The sequence below is a fragment of the Pipistrellus kuhlii genome, unplaced genomic scaffold, assembly GCF_014108245.1.
Source record: "Pipistrellus kuhlii isolate mPipKuh1 unplaced genomic scaffold, mPipKuh1.p scaffold_m20_p_28, whole genome shotgun sequence".
Lineage (NCBI taxonomy): Eukaryota > Metazoa > Chordata > Mammalia > Chiroptera > Vespertilionidae > Pipistrellus > Pipistrellus kuhlii.
Genome location: NW_023425527.1, coordinates 4,959,561 through 4,978,183, shown reverse-complemented (window position 1 = coordinate 4,978,183; position 18,623 = coordinate 4,959,561). Strand labels below are relative to the sequence as shown.

Sequence of the window (18,623 nt, the reverse complement as noted above, 5' to 3'; positions counted from 1 at the left end):
CCTGAGTTTCTGTTTTTAAAAAAAATGTGTTTATCCTCTTGTCAAAGAGTAAAGACAGCCCTAACTGGTTTGGCTCAGTGGATAGAGCGTCAGTCTGCAGACTCAAGAGTACCAGGTTTGATTCTGAACAAGGGCATGTACCTTGGTTGTGGGCACATCCCCAGTAGGGGGTGTGCAGGAGGCAGCTGATCAATGTTTCTCTCTCATCGATGTTCCTAACTCTCTCTCCCTCTCTCTTCCGCTTTGTAAAAAACTCAATGGAATATTTTTTTTTTAAAGAGTAAAGACAATAAAAATAAAGTCAGTATTGATTTTGTGATATTCAACATGATAGCAGTGAAAACGCTATTCGAAAGACCATATTTTAATTACTTTTATATCCCTTTTTACCTTCTCACTGTCCCTCTCCCTCTCATTCAGAAAAAGGAAGCAATGCTAGCTTTCCTGCCTCAAAATGCCTCTTTGCCTTGCATTTGTTAAACATTAGAATGCCTTAAAATTTTTCTCCAAGTATATCAGTATAAATTTTGCCCATTTCAAATAAATAAAAGTGTGCTATTACTTTATAATAGGATTATCTACAATTTTGATTTAAGGAGTGAACTCTTACGACACAATTCAGATGTAACTCAATAAAGTTTATGTGCAGCATTCTTAGAATGAATTTGTTGTACAGCACCCAATTATAACTGAGGCTTAGGTTTTTATAGCAAATTGAATCATAAAACTTGCTATTCAGATGTAATTCAGAGATACTGGTCAAAAATATCCTTTAATCATCAGAGTATCAAATTCCACTGACATGGTTGATAAAGAGAAAAGTCAACAATTGCAGGAAGCGACTTCAAACTACTGAAAAAGGAGCAAAAGCACTGAATACACAAAAATTCGTAGCAAAATAAACAAAGAAATATGTGACCTCAAGGGAACAGAAGCCTGACCCTATGCCAGCTCCCCCTAGGTGAGAATCATTATTCTGGACAAGTATTTCCTTTAAGAACCCCAGACTTCTGAACATAGTGATTCTTTCTTTCTTTTTGGTTTTTTTTTTCCAGAAGTTTCAAAAATATAATCTAAAAGCAGAGATAATAATATAATAAACTTAATGTATGCATCACCCAGCTTTAAGAGTCATCAGTGGACTGTATCCACCCACCCCCAGATTATTTTGAAGCAAGTCTCAGACTGTGATATGATTTATTTCATCTGTAAATATTTCAGTGTGTTTCTCTAAAAACCATAAGCTCAATACCATTGTCACACCTAAAATATTCAAAGTAAGTCCTTAGTACCACATATTCAGGCAGTGTTCAGATTTCACATTTTTCTCAATTGTCTTAGAGTTATTTTTTGTTTTTACAGTCTGTTTGAATTTGGATCCAAATAAGGCTCCTAAACTGTGGTTGGCTTATAGTTCTGTTACATATCTATAGATTTTCTTCACCCAGTGTCTGTCTGTCTCTCCCTCTCTCTCTCTCTCTCTCTCTCTCTCTCTCTCTCTCTCTCTCTCTTTCTCTCTCGTCTCCTTTTTCCCTTGTAATCTTTTGTTGAAGATTATGGGTCCTTTGTTGTGTTTCCCCGAAAAATCTGGATTTTTTGAATCAGATTCCTGAGCTGTCATTGACTGTGATTCTCTGTTTTTTTTAACGTCCTTAGTTGTTAGATCTAGAATCTCGACCAGGGTCAGGACCAGTGTTTTCCTACCAATGGTGTGTGAACTCTCACTGGGAGGCACACATGTCTGGTTGTCTAAGTGATTCCATTTTAAAAGCCTTTGGGGCCGTAGTTTGCAGGTCATGTTTCCCTGTTGAAAACTTGACTCTCAGCACAAAGCTTCTTAGCTTGGAATGGGACTGGGGAGCCCCGAGCCTGCCCATCACATCTCTGTGTGCCCCTGAGTCCCCTAAGGCAGCGTTTTTCAACCGCTGTTCCACGGCACACTAGTGTGCTGCGAGATGTTGCCTGGTGTGCCGTAGGTGCAGACAAGACAAGAATTTTATAATTTTTCACTATTTTGTTTACTTAATATTTCATAATAAAGTAATTATAAAATACTTTCTTTGTGTTTATTTGATTCCTATTCAAGAGAATTACTTTATATATAGTCAGTATAGGCACAGAGTTAAATTTTTTAACATTTTCTAATGGTGGTGTGCCTCGTGATTTTTTTCATGAAACAAGTGTGCCTTTGCCCAAAAAAGGTTGAAAAACACTGCCCTAAGGAACCTGGAGATGCGGTTTGGAAACCACTGCTTTAAGCAGCATGAAACTTACAAGCTAACAGTCACTGGACTCTTCAGCAAAGATGAGTCACTTTTGGTTTATATCATTAGAATTGTAGGGAACTTACTTACTTCTTTGTCCCTGGGACAAAAGACTTAGTCTCTAACTCCCCCAACCTAAAACTCTGAAATTTCAGCTATTAATTGAGTTCTTGCTTTTTTAGTATTTTAAGGATAGTTTTCCAAATGATGGAAATAGCTTTCCTCCCTAACTAGAAATATAATAAATGCCACAAGAAAGGTAAAGATTTAGGCCAGGACTTCTCCATCGTGGTACTACTGACATTTGGACCAGACCCCTCTTTGCCGTGAGCCTGTCCTGGGCACTGTAGGGTTTTTATTTAGCAGTATCCCTGGCCTCTTCCCCCTGGAAGCCCGTAACACTCTCTAGCCATAATGATTACGAATGTCAGCAGACAGCCCAGCCAGCGTGGCTCAGTGGTTGAGCATCAACCCATGAACCAGGAGGTCCCATTCAGGTCACATGCCCATGTTATGGGCTCAGTCCCCTGTGTGGGGCGTGCAGGAGGCAGCCAGTCAATAATTCTTTCTCATCATTATGTTTCTCTCTCTCCCTCTTTCTTCCTGTTTTAAATCAATAAAAAAAAAATTTTTTTTTTATCGTTCTTCCCTTCCTTTGGGAGGGGAGAGGGAAAGGACGCAGTCTGAGTGGGTTTTTTTTTTTTTTTTTCAATTTTTTTAATCTGTTTTAAATATCAGCAGACATTAAGTTGCCAAACATCCCCAGGGCCCTAAGTCCCCCTCTCTTGAGAACCACTGGTTTAGACAAACCAGAAAAATATAAAAAATAAAGTAAAAGCCACCCATTTTGAGGCTTTGCATCTGTAGAATACAAAAGAGAACTTAAAAGACTAGGAATGGAGCTGAAAACCACAGGCAAATAGCAGGCATGAGTCCTTGATTTTAAATATCACGGAACAGGCATACATGAGGCACTTGAATAGTCTGTTTTGAGTTATGGCTCTTACAGAAGTTAATAGAGACAGCTCTCAGTTCAGGCACCTTGTCTGTGAGATGGAGCGCATTAACACACAGATTAAAACGTAAGACAATCAGCTGCCCATCCTCACATGAGGCACAGCTCTCCCGGCCAGGCCCCAGTGCTCAGAACGAACAGGTGTAGGGGAGAATTGTTGTATAAACCAGCGGTCACCATCCGGTGGCCCACGGACTGAGGTCTGGAAGGTTGGTGACCGCTGTGTATTGAAGTTGCCAGAAAGCCAGGAGTTACTTATAACTTTATTCAGCTCATGGAAGTAAATGAAAAGCTCATTCTTATCTCTTATAGATACTTAATCTCAGAATTACATTCTTTTTTTTTTATTATATTTTATTGACTTTTTACAGAGAGGAAGGGAGAGAGAGAGAGAGAGCTAGAAACGTCGATGAGAGAGAAACATCGACAAGTTGCCTCCTGCACACCCCCCACCAGGGATGTGCCCGCAACCAAGGTACATGCCCCTGATCGGAATCGAACCCGAGACCTTTCAGTCCGCAGACTGACAATCCACCACTGAGCCAAACCGGTTTTGGCAGAATTACATTCTTTATGGTATATCCTGAAAAACCTCTAACTCTGTTATACCCATATGTGCTTGTTAACTTGGGGAAACTGGAGGAGAATGCTCCTTTGGATTTTCATCCCGTCCATAGAATGAAAGTTCTGCGGAATACCTTCACTTGGCCAAATTACATGTCAAATGACACTTAAAGGTTATTGGCTGGCACTCAGTGCGGTCTGGGTCTTGTGGTTAATGGCAAACAGATTAGGGGTTGAGAATCTGGAGGAGCAGGGTCAGGTGCAGGAGGCGGAGACAAGATTAAAACAGTAGGTAGTGATAGGAGAAAAGTTACCCACTTTATAGTTTCTGCCTGGAGCTGTTCTCATTGAAGACAGTGTCTCCTGTTGCAAAGAGGCCTCTGAGAGAATCTGAGTGTCGGACCTCACAGGTGTCATTCACATGTTTTCCATGGAGGGAGCTTGATACACACTGGGCACGGGTGTTCCGGGTCTGGCCTCTGCTCTCTTGGGCATTGCTTCTGTGCTGTGTCTGGCAGATCGACTACTTCAACAATCAGATCATCGTGGACCTGGTGGAGCAGCAGCACAAGGGGATCATCGCCATCCTGGACGATGCCTGCATGAACGTGGGCAAGGTCACTGATGCAATGTTCCTGGAAGCACTGAACAGCAAACTGGGCAAACACGGGCACTTCTCCAGCCGCAAGGTAACGTGTGTGCTGAGAACGCCCTCTCGCATTATGTGGCAGAACTTACGTGGCTTTCTGTGTTGGGTTATCACAACCGTGTGTCCACTCAACCCAGGCCATAAGCATCCAGTTAAGGATTAATTGCTGTGGATAAATTCTGCCTTCTCTGATTTATAGGAGGAAATGGTTGGTAAAACTCCTATCATCCAGGAGAGGGCGCTCCAGACTGTGCAATGGACTAGAAATAGGAAAAGGGATGATGTCATTGCTAACCAATAGGTGCAGAGTCCTTGTGCCTGTGCTCGATTTTGCTCCTGCATCCCTGATCATCATTCTGGCACTGAAAATAGCTTTTGTCCTTGACCTTTTACTATAGCCCTCAGCTGTCAGGTATGGTACGTGTGTTTTCCCAGACTAGGTGACTTTCTTAAAAACAGAGAAATTCAGCTGTAATTTTGTTACAAGGAAACTCGTTCCTTAAATGCATTGGTATATTTTTTAAACCATCCCCTCCCCACTCCCCCCATTTTTCACATTCTAAAAAAAAAAAAGTGTTAGCAGTAGATCCCATTTCCAAATAATTGGTGGCAGTTGTGGTACACCATCATCCCCAAGTGTTTCCTATCAATTCAGGCTTGTCTAGCAGCCATCAGCTAGAGGAAAACCAGTCCCTATTCTTCTTCACTTCCACAAAAATGGGGCACACATTTCTGCTTCTCAAACACAAATAAATCTATTCCCTAACTTCGTCCCCTTTGAAATTACGTTAACAGAATAGGAAGATTCCACAGTTAACTAGACTAAGCCATCAAGATATAGATTATTAGCTGACATTTATTTTTGAACAGTTTATTTCTAAAATATTCTCCTTGGTCTGTTACTGAGGAATGACTTGCAGTCCTACTATAAGCTGGTTTTCACATACTACTATCCCTTTTTGTTATTTCCCACTTATAATGCAAATACTAAGTGCCTCTCATTTTTTAAGTACAATCCTGGGTGCTGGGAACAGAGCAGTGAGCAAAGTTAGAAGCAGCCTAAATCCTTTGGCATGATGCTGTTAGAGATGGCGTGATCACACAGGCCAGCATCCCGTGTTGGAGGACTGGGTTAAAAATGCCCTTTGTAATCACAGTTCAGGTTTTGGAGACTCGCCTAGAATTGTGCCTACCAGATGACAGACCATCAGTGTTTGTCAAATTTGAAATGAATTGGTCATGGTCAAACCAAATAAATCATACAGAATATTGAATTTTCAACTAAAACATGCAAGGCTCTACTTCATTTAAAAAAAAAAAAATGACTGTGACTCTCCCATGAGAAATCACCTCATTTTTTATGTGTTACCTTGGCCATGTACACACCTGAATTAAATGTGTCAACCAAGTATTTTTAAATATATAATCTTATTCTTCAGGTAGCAACTGCACATAATGTATTTAAGCAGTTGCTACTGATTTGATAGGAAATGTTGAGCAGTTATTAATCTGTAAAGATGGGATTCCCTCTCTTTATTCTCTCTCTTTCCCTCTCCCTCTCCTTCTTTATCTTGCTTCTTTTTTAAATATGGGAGTCCGGGTTTGGCCATCTCTCGGACCAGGTGGCTCCTTCCAGCATCATCCCCCAGACAAGCAGTAAGATGGGGAATTTTTAAATGTGTTATTTTCTGGGATTTTTGCCTAATGAAGGAAAGAAGTGAAATACCAAGCTGTCAGGATATTTTCATCACTGTGAATTCAAATGTATCCAAATGTAAGAATATTTAATTGGTACAGACATATCTTGGGTCCTTTTCCTTTGGGGTTTATAAATGAAAGGGTTTTATAAAAGTGGCTAATAAGAGCCCTGGCCAGGTAGCTCAGTTGGTTGGAGTGTTGTCCCATACTCCAAAAATTGTGTGGGTTCAATCCCCAGTTGGAGCAAATACCTAGGCTACAGGTTCCATGATGTTTCTCTAATGATGTTTTCTCTCTCTCTCTCTCTCTCTCTCTCTCTCTCTCTCTCTCTCTCTCTCTCTCTTTCTGTCTCTCTGTCTCTCTGTGTCTCTCTCTCAAAAGAAAAAAAACTATATATATATTCTGCAGATGAGGACTTAAAAAATAACACCAAGAGGCTAATAAGAGAGAGAGGAGTCAAGGTTAATCTCTAAGCAATGACAGGCCTGACCTGGGGTCCCAGCTTAGTAAAAGGCAGGCAAGCCAGGCTACTGTGTGCACGGGAAGCACAGACATTACATTCGGTCCCAGGGATCCTTCCCAGAGCTGCCAGTTAACAGTTATGTGACCTTCTGCCAATTGTCTAACTTCTTTGAGCTTCAGTTTCCATGTGTGAAAAGGAATGCTTATGATACTTACTTCAAATATCAGTTGTGAGGATTGCAAACAGCAAGCACTCAAATGCCCTCCGTAAGTGGAACCTGGAGAATGAAACCATATCAATCAGGGTAGGCTGGGCTGCCAAGAGCCCTGTCTCAGTTGGTTAGGCATCTTACCATGTACCAGAAGGTTGCTGGTTCGAGTCCTAGTCAAGGGCACATGCCCAGGTTGTAGGCTTGATCCCCAGTAAAGGGCATGCAGGAAGTAGCTGATTGATGTTGTGCTCTCACATTGATGTGTCTCTCTCCTTCCCTCCATCTCTAAAAATCAATAAACTATTCTTAAATATATATATATTTACATATATATATGGCCCTGTGTGCGACATTCATGCACTGGGGTCAGGGAGGGTCCCTCAGCCCAGCCTGCACCCTCTAGTAGTCTGGGAGCCCTTGGGGGATGTCCAACTAGCGCTGCCATGGAGGCAGAAGAGGCTTCCACCACTTCTGCTGTGATCACCAGCCGTGAGCCCAGCTTCTGGCTGATCGGTGCTCCCCCTGTGGAAGCACACTGACCAGCAGGGAGCAGCTCCTGCATTGAGCGTCTGCCCCCTGGTGGTCAGTGCATATCATAGCAATAGATCATTCAGCTGTCCAGTCAATTTGCATATTCACTTTTTATTATATAGGATATTAGAGGCCGGATGTACAAAATTCATGCAAGGGGCTCAGCCATCACAGTCCCAGCTTCATCTGAAAGGTCATCCAGATGGTGGTTCTGCTGTTTGGACTAATTAGCATATTTGCTCTTATCATATAGGATGTATGATAGCAGCCAAGATTTAAATATCATAGACAATAGAAGTCTATTTCTCTTCCAGGGACCCACACTTCTTTCATCTTCTGCCTCTTCCATCCCCCATGTCCTTCTTTGCATCCAACAGTGGGAGGAGAAAAGAAAGTACAGAGGACAATCGCCCGTTTCTTACCAGCTTTGGCCTGGAACAGCCTCACCTCACTTCCACTCACCTTCCATTGTCCAGAACTTGGTCATTCGCCCACCTTCAACAGCAGGGGGTGCTGTGTGGGTTTCTAGTGAACGCTCCCAGTCGCTACCACACAAGCACAATATTTAAATAAAGCCCCACACAGTGTGATTTCATTCATAATGGTATCACGATTTCGTAACAAAATTCTCCTCTTCTATGAAATTGGAATATACTTTTAGGAAAGTGTAAATGGCTGTTTTAAAAATAATCTCCTTCTTGATTTCTTAGCTCTGTGCCTCAGACAAAATGCTGGAGTTTGATCGGGACTTTCGAATTCGACATTACGCAGGGGATGTAGTGTGAGTATCTTACTTTGGCACCTAACATAATGTTTGCATGCAGCCTCACTTCAGAAATTATAACCAGGGGGAAATATAGGTTTGTTTTCCTATTCATTTGCATTATTTTCAATCATTCTATAGGCCTCTTTTCATCTTCCCACTTAAAAAAGAAAAAATTGGCATCGCTTCATGCATTCCTTGCTTTTCAAACATTTATTGAGCATACCCTATGTGCCCAGGCACAGCTCCTGGCATAGCTGTTCGTCAGTCAAAATCAGAGGATAAACCAAGTTAAGGCCTGGGATAGAACAGGAGATGAGATGGGGCTTTCTCTGAAGAAAGTAGAGGAAGGATACAAGCAGATGCATTGTACGTCACTATAAAGAAAGATGACTGGAAGGAAGAAATGCACAGGCATTACGGGAACACTGAGCAGGAGTAATTAACCCAGAATGGAGTATAGAGAAGTCTTGCTGGAGGAAGTGATACCCATGCTGAGTCCTAAACGTAAAAGATGCTTAGGGCGAAGAACTAGGAAGAGGGGAGGGAGAAGCGAGGGAGTTCCAAGCAGAAGGGGCAGCAGACACATAGGCCCTGAGGTGAGAGTCACCCATCAGGACCAGTTTTGCTGTTTTATTTATCAAATATTATCTGAAAAGTAAAATTTGCAGGAGCCACATTTTCTGATTATAATAAAAATAGAAACTATAACTTAAAAAAAATAATTACTTTAGCATTTTAGTTTCCTAGGGCTGCTGTAACAAATTACCTTCAATTGATGCCTTAAAACAGGAGAAATTCATTTCCTCACAGTTCAGCAGGCCAGAAGTTTGCAATCTAGGTGTCAGCAAGGCCACACTCTGAAGGCTCTAAAAAGAGCATTTTTTTTTAAGCTTCTGGCAGCCGCAAGCATTCTTTGGCTTGTGGCCCCATCACTCGAGGCGCTCTGCCTCTGTGGCCACATTGCCTCCTCCTCTTGGGTGTGTCTGTGTTATAACTCGTCTGCTTCTATGCTAAAACTTCACTTGTAAAGGCAGTAAGGCCCCCTGGATAATTCCTTATAAGCTTCTTCTCTCATCATCTCTCATAATCGTACCATTTATCCCTCACGTAATCATACCTCTTATCATGCATAGGGTCTAAGGAGTTAGGCATGGATGCTCTTCGGGGGGAGCATTTTTCAGCCCACTGTACTTCGCGAGCTTTGTCCACTGAACACTGCTCCTTATTGTTTACAGGCCTCTCTGTTCTTTCTCCTTATGGTTCACATTAGGAATTCTGTTCATATTCATAAAACCCACTATAGGAAGAGATGAAACAACTATAAAAAGGCAAATGATGATCTCTACATGCTGAAAAGACATCTGAAGAAATTTTAATAGCTGTTCCTGACTTAAATGAAAATCTGGATTCATAAAATAATATGGCTCGAAATTATCACCCCATCTGTCAAACTAGCCATTAGGGCTGGTATGGCACCATTTTCCTCTTTTTTTCTGGTCCTGTTCCCAGGTTCCAGCATACTGAGAGGGAAGATCCAGCACCACACAGCTGTCTCCCACGGAAAGCCCAGGCCTTGCTTCCTGGGTGCTTTCATCTAGCTCCAATGGCTTAGAAGCAGGGCTGGACAGAGAGGCCTTAGAGACAGACCACCAGGCCATCCCTTTCGTTTTACAGATGAGGAAACTTATGCAGAGAGTGTAGAAGTCATACCCAAGGTTTCACAGCATGTTCATGGGAGAGCTGAGACAATAACTATTATAGGTTGCCTGGCCCCCAGAACCAGCCGACCTCTCTGAGTGCAGAAGAGGGAAGGAGCTGGGGCTGGAGCAGTGAAAGGATTGGCAGCTAGTAAAAGGCGGAGGTGTGAGGCTTTGTGGCCAGATGTCTTTTTAGCAACTAGACCCATTTGATTTCAGTGTATGCTCTATGGTCACATGGCTTCCTCCTATTGGGCGAGTCTGTGTTAAATGTCATCCCTCTATGCTGAGCCCTCCAGTCCGTTTTTAGGTTTTTACGGGACGACATCTTTGGGCACAGTGCTTTATAAAGCATGGTCCCTGCCCACAAAGAGCTTTCCTCATAAGATGCATACATGCATATATGGTGGTGCGCGAATGTATTTATACACATACATTTTTATATATTCTGTATAAATACACACACACACACACACACACATACATATTATATATATATGCACATTTACATGCTTCCATTGATACAATAAAAGATGGTCTGAAATAGTTGCCATATGGAGTTGTTGTCAGGATGCAGAATAAGGAAATGATATCATACTTCTAGCTATGTGTAATACACCCAGGGAAGCCGATGCTGTCTTGGGTCTTTGACGCAGTCCTTGGATACTGGGGATTATTTTTATAGGAACAAGTGGGAAGAGTGCTAAACCATTCAGGAAATAGCAACGGGGTCCGTTTGACAGGAGTGTATCCTTTTTGTAGCAAAGGCAAGTAGAAATGCCTGGAAAAATAAATTCAGATCAAATCATCATGAGTCTTCAAGGCTCAAAATAAGGATTTAGAAGTTTGAGTTTTATGGGTTACCCAATAGATTGAGTCAGATGACTTCAAGGTGACTTCAGTCAAAAATGGCTTCAAGGTATTAGGAAGAAGACCTAGAGTGGGAGAGGCAAGGAAATATTTTTGGACCTGGTGACCTCCAAGTACCCGCCACACGCCATGGGCAGCGTAACATGATGGGACTTCCTTGCAGAATTAAGTGTGCAAGGCTGAAATATTGTCGATGGTTCAGGGTTAGAGATCTGAAGACTGTGTGCATTGATGTGATTGTCGAGGGGACATGTAGACAGGTGAGAAAACAGAACTGTAAGAAGTAGCTGCATCTAGAATTAACCATCACCCAGAATCCTCCATGACTTTTATCTCCCAGCCCTGAGTGTGCACCACCTAGAGGCCATGCCCGTCACTGCAGCAGAACAGGTCCCAGTCCCACCTTTCTCACCAACTACTGGGCTTGCAAGACCTTACTCATCTCCCTTCCTCTCCAGACCATGAATACTGGCCTCCTTGTTTTATTTCAAGAATGTCATGCATGTGCCTGCTTCCTTCCCTTTGTTTAATCTATTTCCCTGTGTGATCTGCCTTCTGCTTTCTCCTCTGCTTATCCAGCTCTTGCCATCCTTTGCGGTGCTCCTTGGATTCTTTTATCCCACCCCCAACACACTGAGCGAACCTTAGGCAAGTCCCTTGACCTCCCTACGGATGAGGCTGTTAGTTCCTGTGTGTCGCTGCTTTGCTTTTATCTTAGTAATGCTGGATGATAAATACAGCTGTCTGTATTTTAAGAGTCATCTTCCTGAGGTAAGCAGTAAGCCAGTAGAAAACGATCTTAATTGTAATTATGGTAATGATGTTTGCTCTCCTTTTGAAGAATAGAAACAATAGCCCCATTATTTCGGAGGCAAAATTTGATGTTCCTTAACACAGAACATTGAGGACAGAATCAGCCTCATACATTGATTGCATAATTAACAGTGGGAGGGTGTTGTAGATTTCTAGAAAAGCTTTCAATGTGGTTCTTGCTTGGTGAGTAATGAACATTTTCTGTGTTTTTTCTCCATTAGCTATTCTGTCATCGGTTTTATTGACAAAAATAAAGACACTTTATTTCAAGATTTCAAGCGCCTGATGTATAACAGGTAGGGTTAAATTTTACTCTTTATATTGAACACTTTGGCATATATTGCACAGTATATTTGCACATGATTATTTTTATGTGACAATTTTAAGATTTTGGTAAATTCTCTAGTTCTGCTTGATCAGACTTAATAAAATATTACTCTATAATTATAACAATCAATAAACTTAGGACAGGGACCTGCTGTGAATATGATTTTCTTTGATTGCCCTTGGGTGGCCTCAGTTTCTCTGTTTACTGCTGCCATTCTTCTGGCACCCCCTACCAGAATATTCAGGAGTCGTTGGCCGGGCCTGTGGCAAATGGAAGGTGTCAGATAACCTCTGACCCAGCTGAAAACATACACACTCAGATTCCCACTGTAGTTCTTTGCCTCTGACGAAGAGGTCCCTCTGCTATCCAAGTGGCAGCCGGAATCAGTGGTGGTAGATCCTGAGTGGACAGAATCTTCTCACAATCCCAGAAAAGGGAGAAAACCAAGTTCAAGCTCAGCATGATAGTTTGGAAAGAAGGCCCATGAAGAAAAAAGGATGCTCGGCCAGTGGCTTCTTTAGGGTTAGAGAACTGTAGACACTCATTTATCAAGTCTCCTCGGTCAGTTGGTCAGTGGATCATCAAAGATATATGGAGCACCTCCGAGCCACACGTTCTTCCACGCTCTGGGGTATAGTTGTGGAAGAAATGTAGACAAAGTCCCCGCCCCCTGCGTCTTATATTCTAGTAGACGCGGCAGTCAGTAAACAAAAAGATAGCTAGCTAACTCCCAGGGAGTGACAAGTGCTATGAAGAAAAATAAAGTAGGTAAAAGATTTACGGATGATCTCTCTCTCTCTCCCAATTTTTTTGGGGGTAGGAGGCAACCAAAATTTTTGGTGTCCTTGTTTCGGCAAGGCTTAAAATGAAAAAGATTGAAGGGTGCAGGCAAGGAAGGGCAGGGGGGACATTGCAGTAGGGTGGTGGGAAAGGCTTCCTAAGAGAGGTGATGTTTGAGCAGAGACCTGAATGAAGTGGGGGAGTGAGCTGTGAAGAGTGGGGGAGAAGAGCATTTCAGGTAGAGAGAACAACTAGTACCAAGGTGCTACAGTAAGAATGAGTAGGGGAGCAATTGAGAACAGCCAGAAGGTCACTGTGGCTTAAAAAAGAGGGATGGGGAATCTAATTCAAGAGGCCCAGATTGGAGAAACAGGGAGGATCCAAGATGGCTGCACAGGTAAACACCTAACCGCAGCCGCACACAACAATTTCAATAAAATACAACTAAAATATAAAATGGACATTGCCCAGAGCTACAGGAAGTCGACTGACTGAAAATTCTACAACAAGAAGGAAAGAGAAAACCAGAAGGAAAATCAGAGGAGCTGTAAAAGCCTAAGGTACAGAGACATGCTGCACGTGCGCGGAGAGGAGGGAGAGGTTGAGTACCTGGCTGGCATTAAGCGGGAAGGAAATAAAAGCTCCAGTCTGGACTGAACCCCAATCCGACAGCGCTGAACTCCAGTTCTAGGCCAGACCTTGGGGACCAAGGCTCAAACAGAGGGAGACGGGGCTGTGAGGCGGAATCCCAGGGGAGCGGCGAAAAGCAGAGCCCCCGGAGTCGCGCACATTGCACGCAGAGGACGGACTGTTGACTCTGATGCTAGATAGCCCTAGCAGGAAGGAGACAAAAGCTCTGGCTGTGCTGAGCCCCAGTTTCGATTGCTCTGAACCCCAGTTCTAGGCCAGAACCTGGGGACCCAGGCTTAAATAGAGGGAGCCTGGGCTGTGAGGCGGAATCCCAGGGGAGCGGCGAAGGGCAGTGCCCCCGGAGTCGTGCACATTGTGCACAGAGGACAGACTGTTGACTCTGATGCTAGACTGCCCTGGCAGGAAGGAGACAAAGGCTCCAAGCGGGGAGGAGCGCCATGAGGAGCGGGAGCCACCGCCCGGCGCCTGCAAGCTGGGCGCCGGCAAGGAGCTGGGCAACAGGGTCCCCGGGGGGGAGGTGCTGCTGGGCCCTCGACCGCTGATCACCGGCCACGGAGCCGAGGCAGGGGGCTGCTTCCTGGGTGGCGCCAACCCCGGCAACAGGCTGAAGCCGTGCAGGAGGCCAGGGAGAACAAAGGGGCACCTCGGGCCAGCCTGATGAGCTTCTAGGATGAGGAAGAAACCGAAGAAGTTTTTAATGTGAAGAAATCAAGTTAAGCAAAAAGATGGTAAAATTACTTAAGAAAGAATACAAAGAAGGTCTTGAAAAATTGAAGATTAAAACAGAACTCAACTCAGCAGCCAACATTGCAACATAAATGCGTTTAAAAAAAAAAAAAAAGACAGAATATTGGAGCGGCAGCAGCCAGGCCCAGAGTGGCCAGGCCCAGGGCAGTGGCAGCCAGGCCCAGAGCAGCAGCAGCCAGGCCCCGGAGCAGCAGCAGCTGGACCCGGAGCAGCTAGGCCTGGGGCAGTGGCAACCAGGCTTGAGGCGGAGATGGCCAAGCCCAGGGCTGCCAGGCCCAGAGCAGCAGCAGCCGGGCCCAGAGCAGCCAGGCTTGGAGCAGCAGAGGCCAGGCCCAGAGCAGCCAGGCCAGAAGCGGCCAGGCCCGGAGCAGCAGCATCCAGGCTCGGAGTGGCAGCAACCGGGCCCCAAGCAGCAGCGGCCAGACCCAGAGCAGCTGGTTGTGGAGCAGCCCAGAGCAACAGAGGCCAGGCCCGAAGCAGCCTGGCCTGGAACAGCTCGCTCCTAGCCTGCCCATGCCCCAGGGCTGCTTCTCAGACATGGCTGGAAACTTTTAGGGGAACTTGAGGGTCTGCTGAATCAAGTAATAAAGTGTTGAGTTGTTGTAGCGCTCGGGTGTTGATCTGTGAGTGCCTTGTGTGGGGTCTGGATGAGGTTGGTCGATCTATTTGGAAGTGTCTTTTGTGTGAAGTGTATCCTTGGGCATGTGGAGGTATTATTGACTTGAGAAAATGCTAAGTAATTGATTTACTACCTGAAAAATTTAAAGTTCTGAAAGTTTAAAGTCTCTTGCCAAAAAGAGGCTTTAAAGCTAACACCTTAATTTTAAAGGAGAAAGGGGAGGACAAGCCCTTCCCATCCAGAACTGGTAATCCAATTTCAGCCAGCAGCTATCTTTAAACAATGTGTTCATTTACATTTGAATGGCTACGCCTTTTGATAGCCTAAGGGCAAGTTTACATGTAAACAAGTTTGCTTCTCAGTTCCCAGGGCAGAAAAAACAAGGTTTAAAATTACTATTAGATTTTAAAATTTATTCTTAAAAATATAAAAGTTTATTAATTAAAAAAAAACAACAAGGAAATTAAAAAACCTGATGAACAATATTAACTTTTGATTATAATAGAATCAGAGATACGGGAGGGGAGTGGACTGACAATTCTCGGGGGAAAAGGGGAGTGGTGGATACTGGAAGAGACTGAACATAAACTGTGCACCTATGGATGAGGACAACCTGGGGTGGGGAAAAGGCAGAGGGTGAGGTGGGAACCTGGTGGAGGGGGGAAGAAATGAGGAACCTTTGTAATAATATGAACAATAAAGATTGATTTTAAAAAAAGAAAAAAAAGAGGGATGGGGATAGAGAGAAGGAATGAATATTTACAGAGGTTAACAGGGCCTGGGATATGAAGCGTCTGTGAGCCAACGTAAGGAAGAAAAATGAAGGGCAGCCATTGGAATTAATGATACAATGTGATTTATACATTAAAGAAATCATTAGGTCTACCTTATAAAGCACCACACTGTGTTGAGGGCAAGAGTAGAAATGGGGAGACCAGTTAGGAGACTAGTCTGAGATTTGGATAGTAGCGACAGAGATGATGAAAGGTGGTCAGAGTGGATGATAGTAGGTAAGTAGAGCCAACAAGACTTGCCGATGAATGGGATGCATGATGTGAGAGAAAAACAGAAATCCAAGTCGATGCCTGAGCAGTGGGGAAGGGATGCATGATGGGGGAAGACAAGAGGAGTTAATCTGGTAGGGGAAATGGAGAGTTTTGTTTAGGATATTTTATGCCAGAGGTGCATATTATATTGAATATCCAGTTGAAAATGCCAAATAGGCAATTGCATGTATGCCTCTGGGACTCAGGGTAAAGGTGGGAGTTAGGGGTATCAATTCATTGATCATATTTAAAGTCTTAAGACTGGATGAAGTTTTAGGGGGAACACAGACTTAAAAATAAGAGAGAGGAGAGGTCAAAAATAGAACCCCTGAGACGCTCCAGCATTTAGAGTCAAGAAAGAAAGGAGGAACGAGCAGAGGACACTGAGCGTGCCAGTGAGGCAGGGAGAAAACCCGGGATCTGGTGTCAGCGAGGCCAAGCCAAGGAAAAAGTGTGTTAAGAAGAAAAAAAGTATAGACAATGTCAAAAATCTGTCCAAAGCAGAGTGATGTGAGGACCAAGATGCACTACTGTGTTTGCTGACGTGAACATCAGTGGGACCCTTGTCTCCACAGAGGTGTGGAAGGCAAATGTGTGATGGAAGTGGGCTAAAGGGAATGGAGAAAATTGGAATGTGGCGACATCGTGTTTAGACAGTTTTGCTATGAAACGTGCATGCCACCAGGAGTGCTGATGGCACTGTACCAGCATGTTACAGACAGATGGGATCCCTATAGGAGCTGACCATGGGGAAAAGGGAATTTTAGAAAGGAGTTTCAGTATGTAACTTACCAGGACAAAGGACAGTCTGGCATGGCTCTGTGTAGAAAAGTCAAAAACAAATTGGGGGGGGGGGGGGGGGGGGGGGGAATGGCCTTTGTTGGCCAGTGGGTTTGTTGCTAAGGGAAGAGGGCAGAGCCAGGCTGTGTACCCCAGGTGGCATTCCTTACCTTTGTGAATTCATCATGGCCCCAAGTTCAGCTCCCCAGGAACAGCTCCACCTCCCAGGGGTGGTTTTGTGTAACTCGTGAGCTCACAGGACAAATGAAGAAATGGAACAGCCTATGAGTTATTTCCAGAGGAAAATCTAATGGTCATGTGGAATGGAATACTTGCGTTGGTATGACAAGCAATTTTTTTTCCTATTGGAAAACCCACTGGGGAAGTCAAAACAGCAGTGAAAATTCTAGATTACTAATGGACTGAAAACATTATTCATAAAATCCAGAATGTTTAATTGCTTGGTAAGCACAGAGTCAGAACAAAGGAACTTCAATAAATCCAACAATGACTGGCATCAAGCAAAGATGAATTCATTTCACAATAGGGAAGGTCTTGTCAAAGGTGCAAAAGGATTAAACATCTATTGACGCAACTTACTGTGTAGATCTCCATCATAGGAAAGGCCTTGCCAATGGGGTGGGAAGTCTTGAAATTGTTCAGGCAAAAACCATCCTCCCGGATGGTGCTCGGATGGGCTCCCTTTGCCTCAGGACACGTCAGTGCTTCTATGGCTAAATAGCCTTCCAAGTTTCCATCCTTTTTTCTTTTTGTATATTTAAAGGAACTTGGACCTCCAGTTCTGTAGACCTTCAGAGTAAACGTGCATGTTAGAGAGAGAGAGAGAGAGAGAGAGAGAGAGAGAGAGAGAGAGAGAGAGAGGGAGAGAGAGAGAGAGAGAGAACGCGAGTGTGCACGCATGTGTGAATGAAAGGAGGAAGAAAGCAAACCAGTGGCAGGCCAGGTGAACAGACTTTGCTCATCACTTTTGTTTTCTTAGCCAAATAAGTTCTGCCTGGCCTTACATACTGGGTTTCTGGATAACTACGTTTCCCTTTTAAAGAAAGGGTTCCTTTAGTTCATTTATTTATTTTTTAAGCTATCAGTTGCAATGCCCTTCCCCCCCTCCCCTCATTATAGTTTACAGTCAATATTATTTTGTATTCGTATCAGGTGTACAGCCTAGTGGTTAGATAATCATATACTTTACAAAGTGTGCCCCCTGAAATTTCCAGTAACCACCTGACACCATATATAGTTACTGCAATATTATTGACTGTCTTCCCTATGCTGTACTTCATATCCCCATGACTGTTCTGTAACTACAATTTGTACTTCTTAATCCTTTCACCTTTTTTACCCATTTCCTCCCCCCACCCCTCCAATGCCCAACCCGTCTGGCAACCATCAGTCTGTTCTCTGTGTCTATGAGTCTGTTTCAATTTTGTTTGTTCATTTATTTTGTTCTTTAGCTTCCACAAACAAGTGACATCATATAGTATTTGTCTTTCTCTGTCTGGCTTATTTCACATAGCATAAAACCCTCTAAGTTTGTCCTTGCTGTTGCAAATGGTAAGATTTCATTCATTTTTATGGCCAAGTAATATTCTGTTGTACGGGAGCTGTTTTTATCCACTTGTTTGTATTCATGGGCACTTGGGTTGCTTCCATGTCTTGGTTATTATAAATAACTAGAGGCCCGATGCATGAAATTCCTGCAAGAGTAGGCCTTCCTTCCCCCAACTGGAAGCACCTGGGACCCGGGCTTCCCTTGCAGCCCCGCTTTGTTGGAAGGTCATCCAGAAGGATGTCAGTCTAATTAGCATATTATGCTTTTATTATTATAGATGCTGTAATAAACATAGGAGTGCATATATTCTTTTGAATTAGTATTTTGGGTTTCTTAAGATATATACCCAGAAGTTCCATTTTTAATTTTTTGAGGAAACTCCATACTGTTTTCCATAGTGGCTGCACCAGTCTTCATATTCAGCAATAGTGCACAGGTACCAGAAAAAAGATTCCTTTAAATGTTTGAAAATTATTTTGGTAATATCACATTCATGACTTTCTGGCTCAAAAGTGCTTTCTCTGTGAAATGATTGTATGTGTCTATTTTGACTCATCATGT

The 18,623-nt window shown here is 43.5% G+C and overlaps 1 protein-coding gene across 3 annotated transcripts in view; it reads left to right on the top strand.

Annotated features, from left to right (window-relative positions):
- The window catches only part of MYO1D (myosin ID), a 255,527-nt gene that overhangs the window by 101,547 nt on the left and 135,357 nt on the right, over positions 1 to 18,623 (top strand). The window contains exons 11-13 of one of the 3 annotated variants that reach the window (XM_036454229.2): positions 4,362 to 4,532; positions 8,106 to 8,176; positions 11,763 to 11,837. In XM_036454229.2, coding sequence (XP_036310122.1) covers positions 4,362 to 4,532; positions 8,106 to 8,176; positions 11,763 to 11,837 — 317 coding nt within the window. Of the gene's footprint in view, positions 1 to 4,361; positions 4,533 to 8,105; positions 8,177 to 11,307; positions 11,387 to 11,762; positions 11,838 to 18,623 lie in introns of those variants that run through there. The other 2 variants (XM_036454231.2, XR_004990770.2) reach the window with 2 other exon arrangements.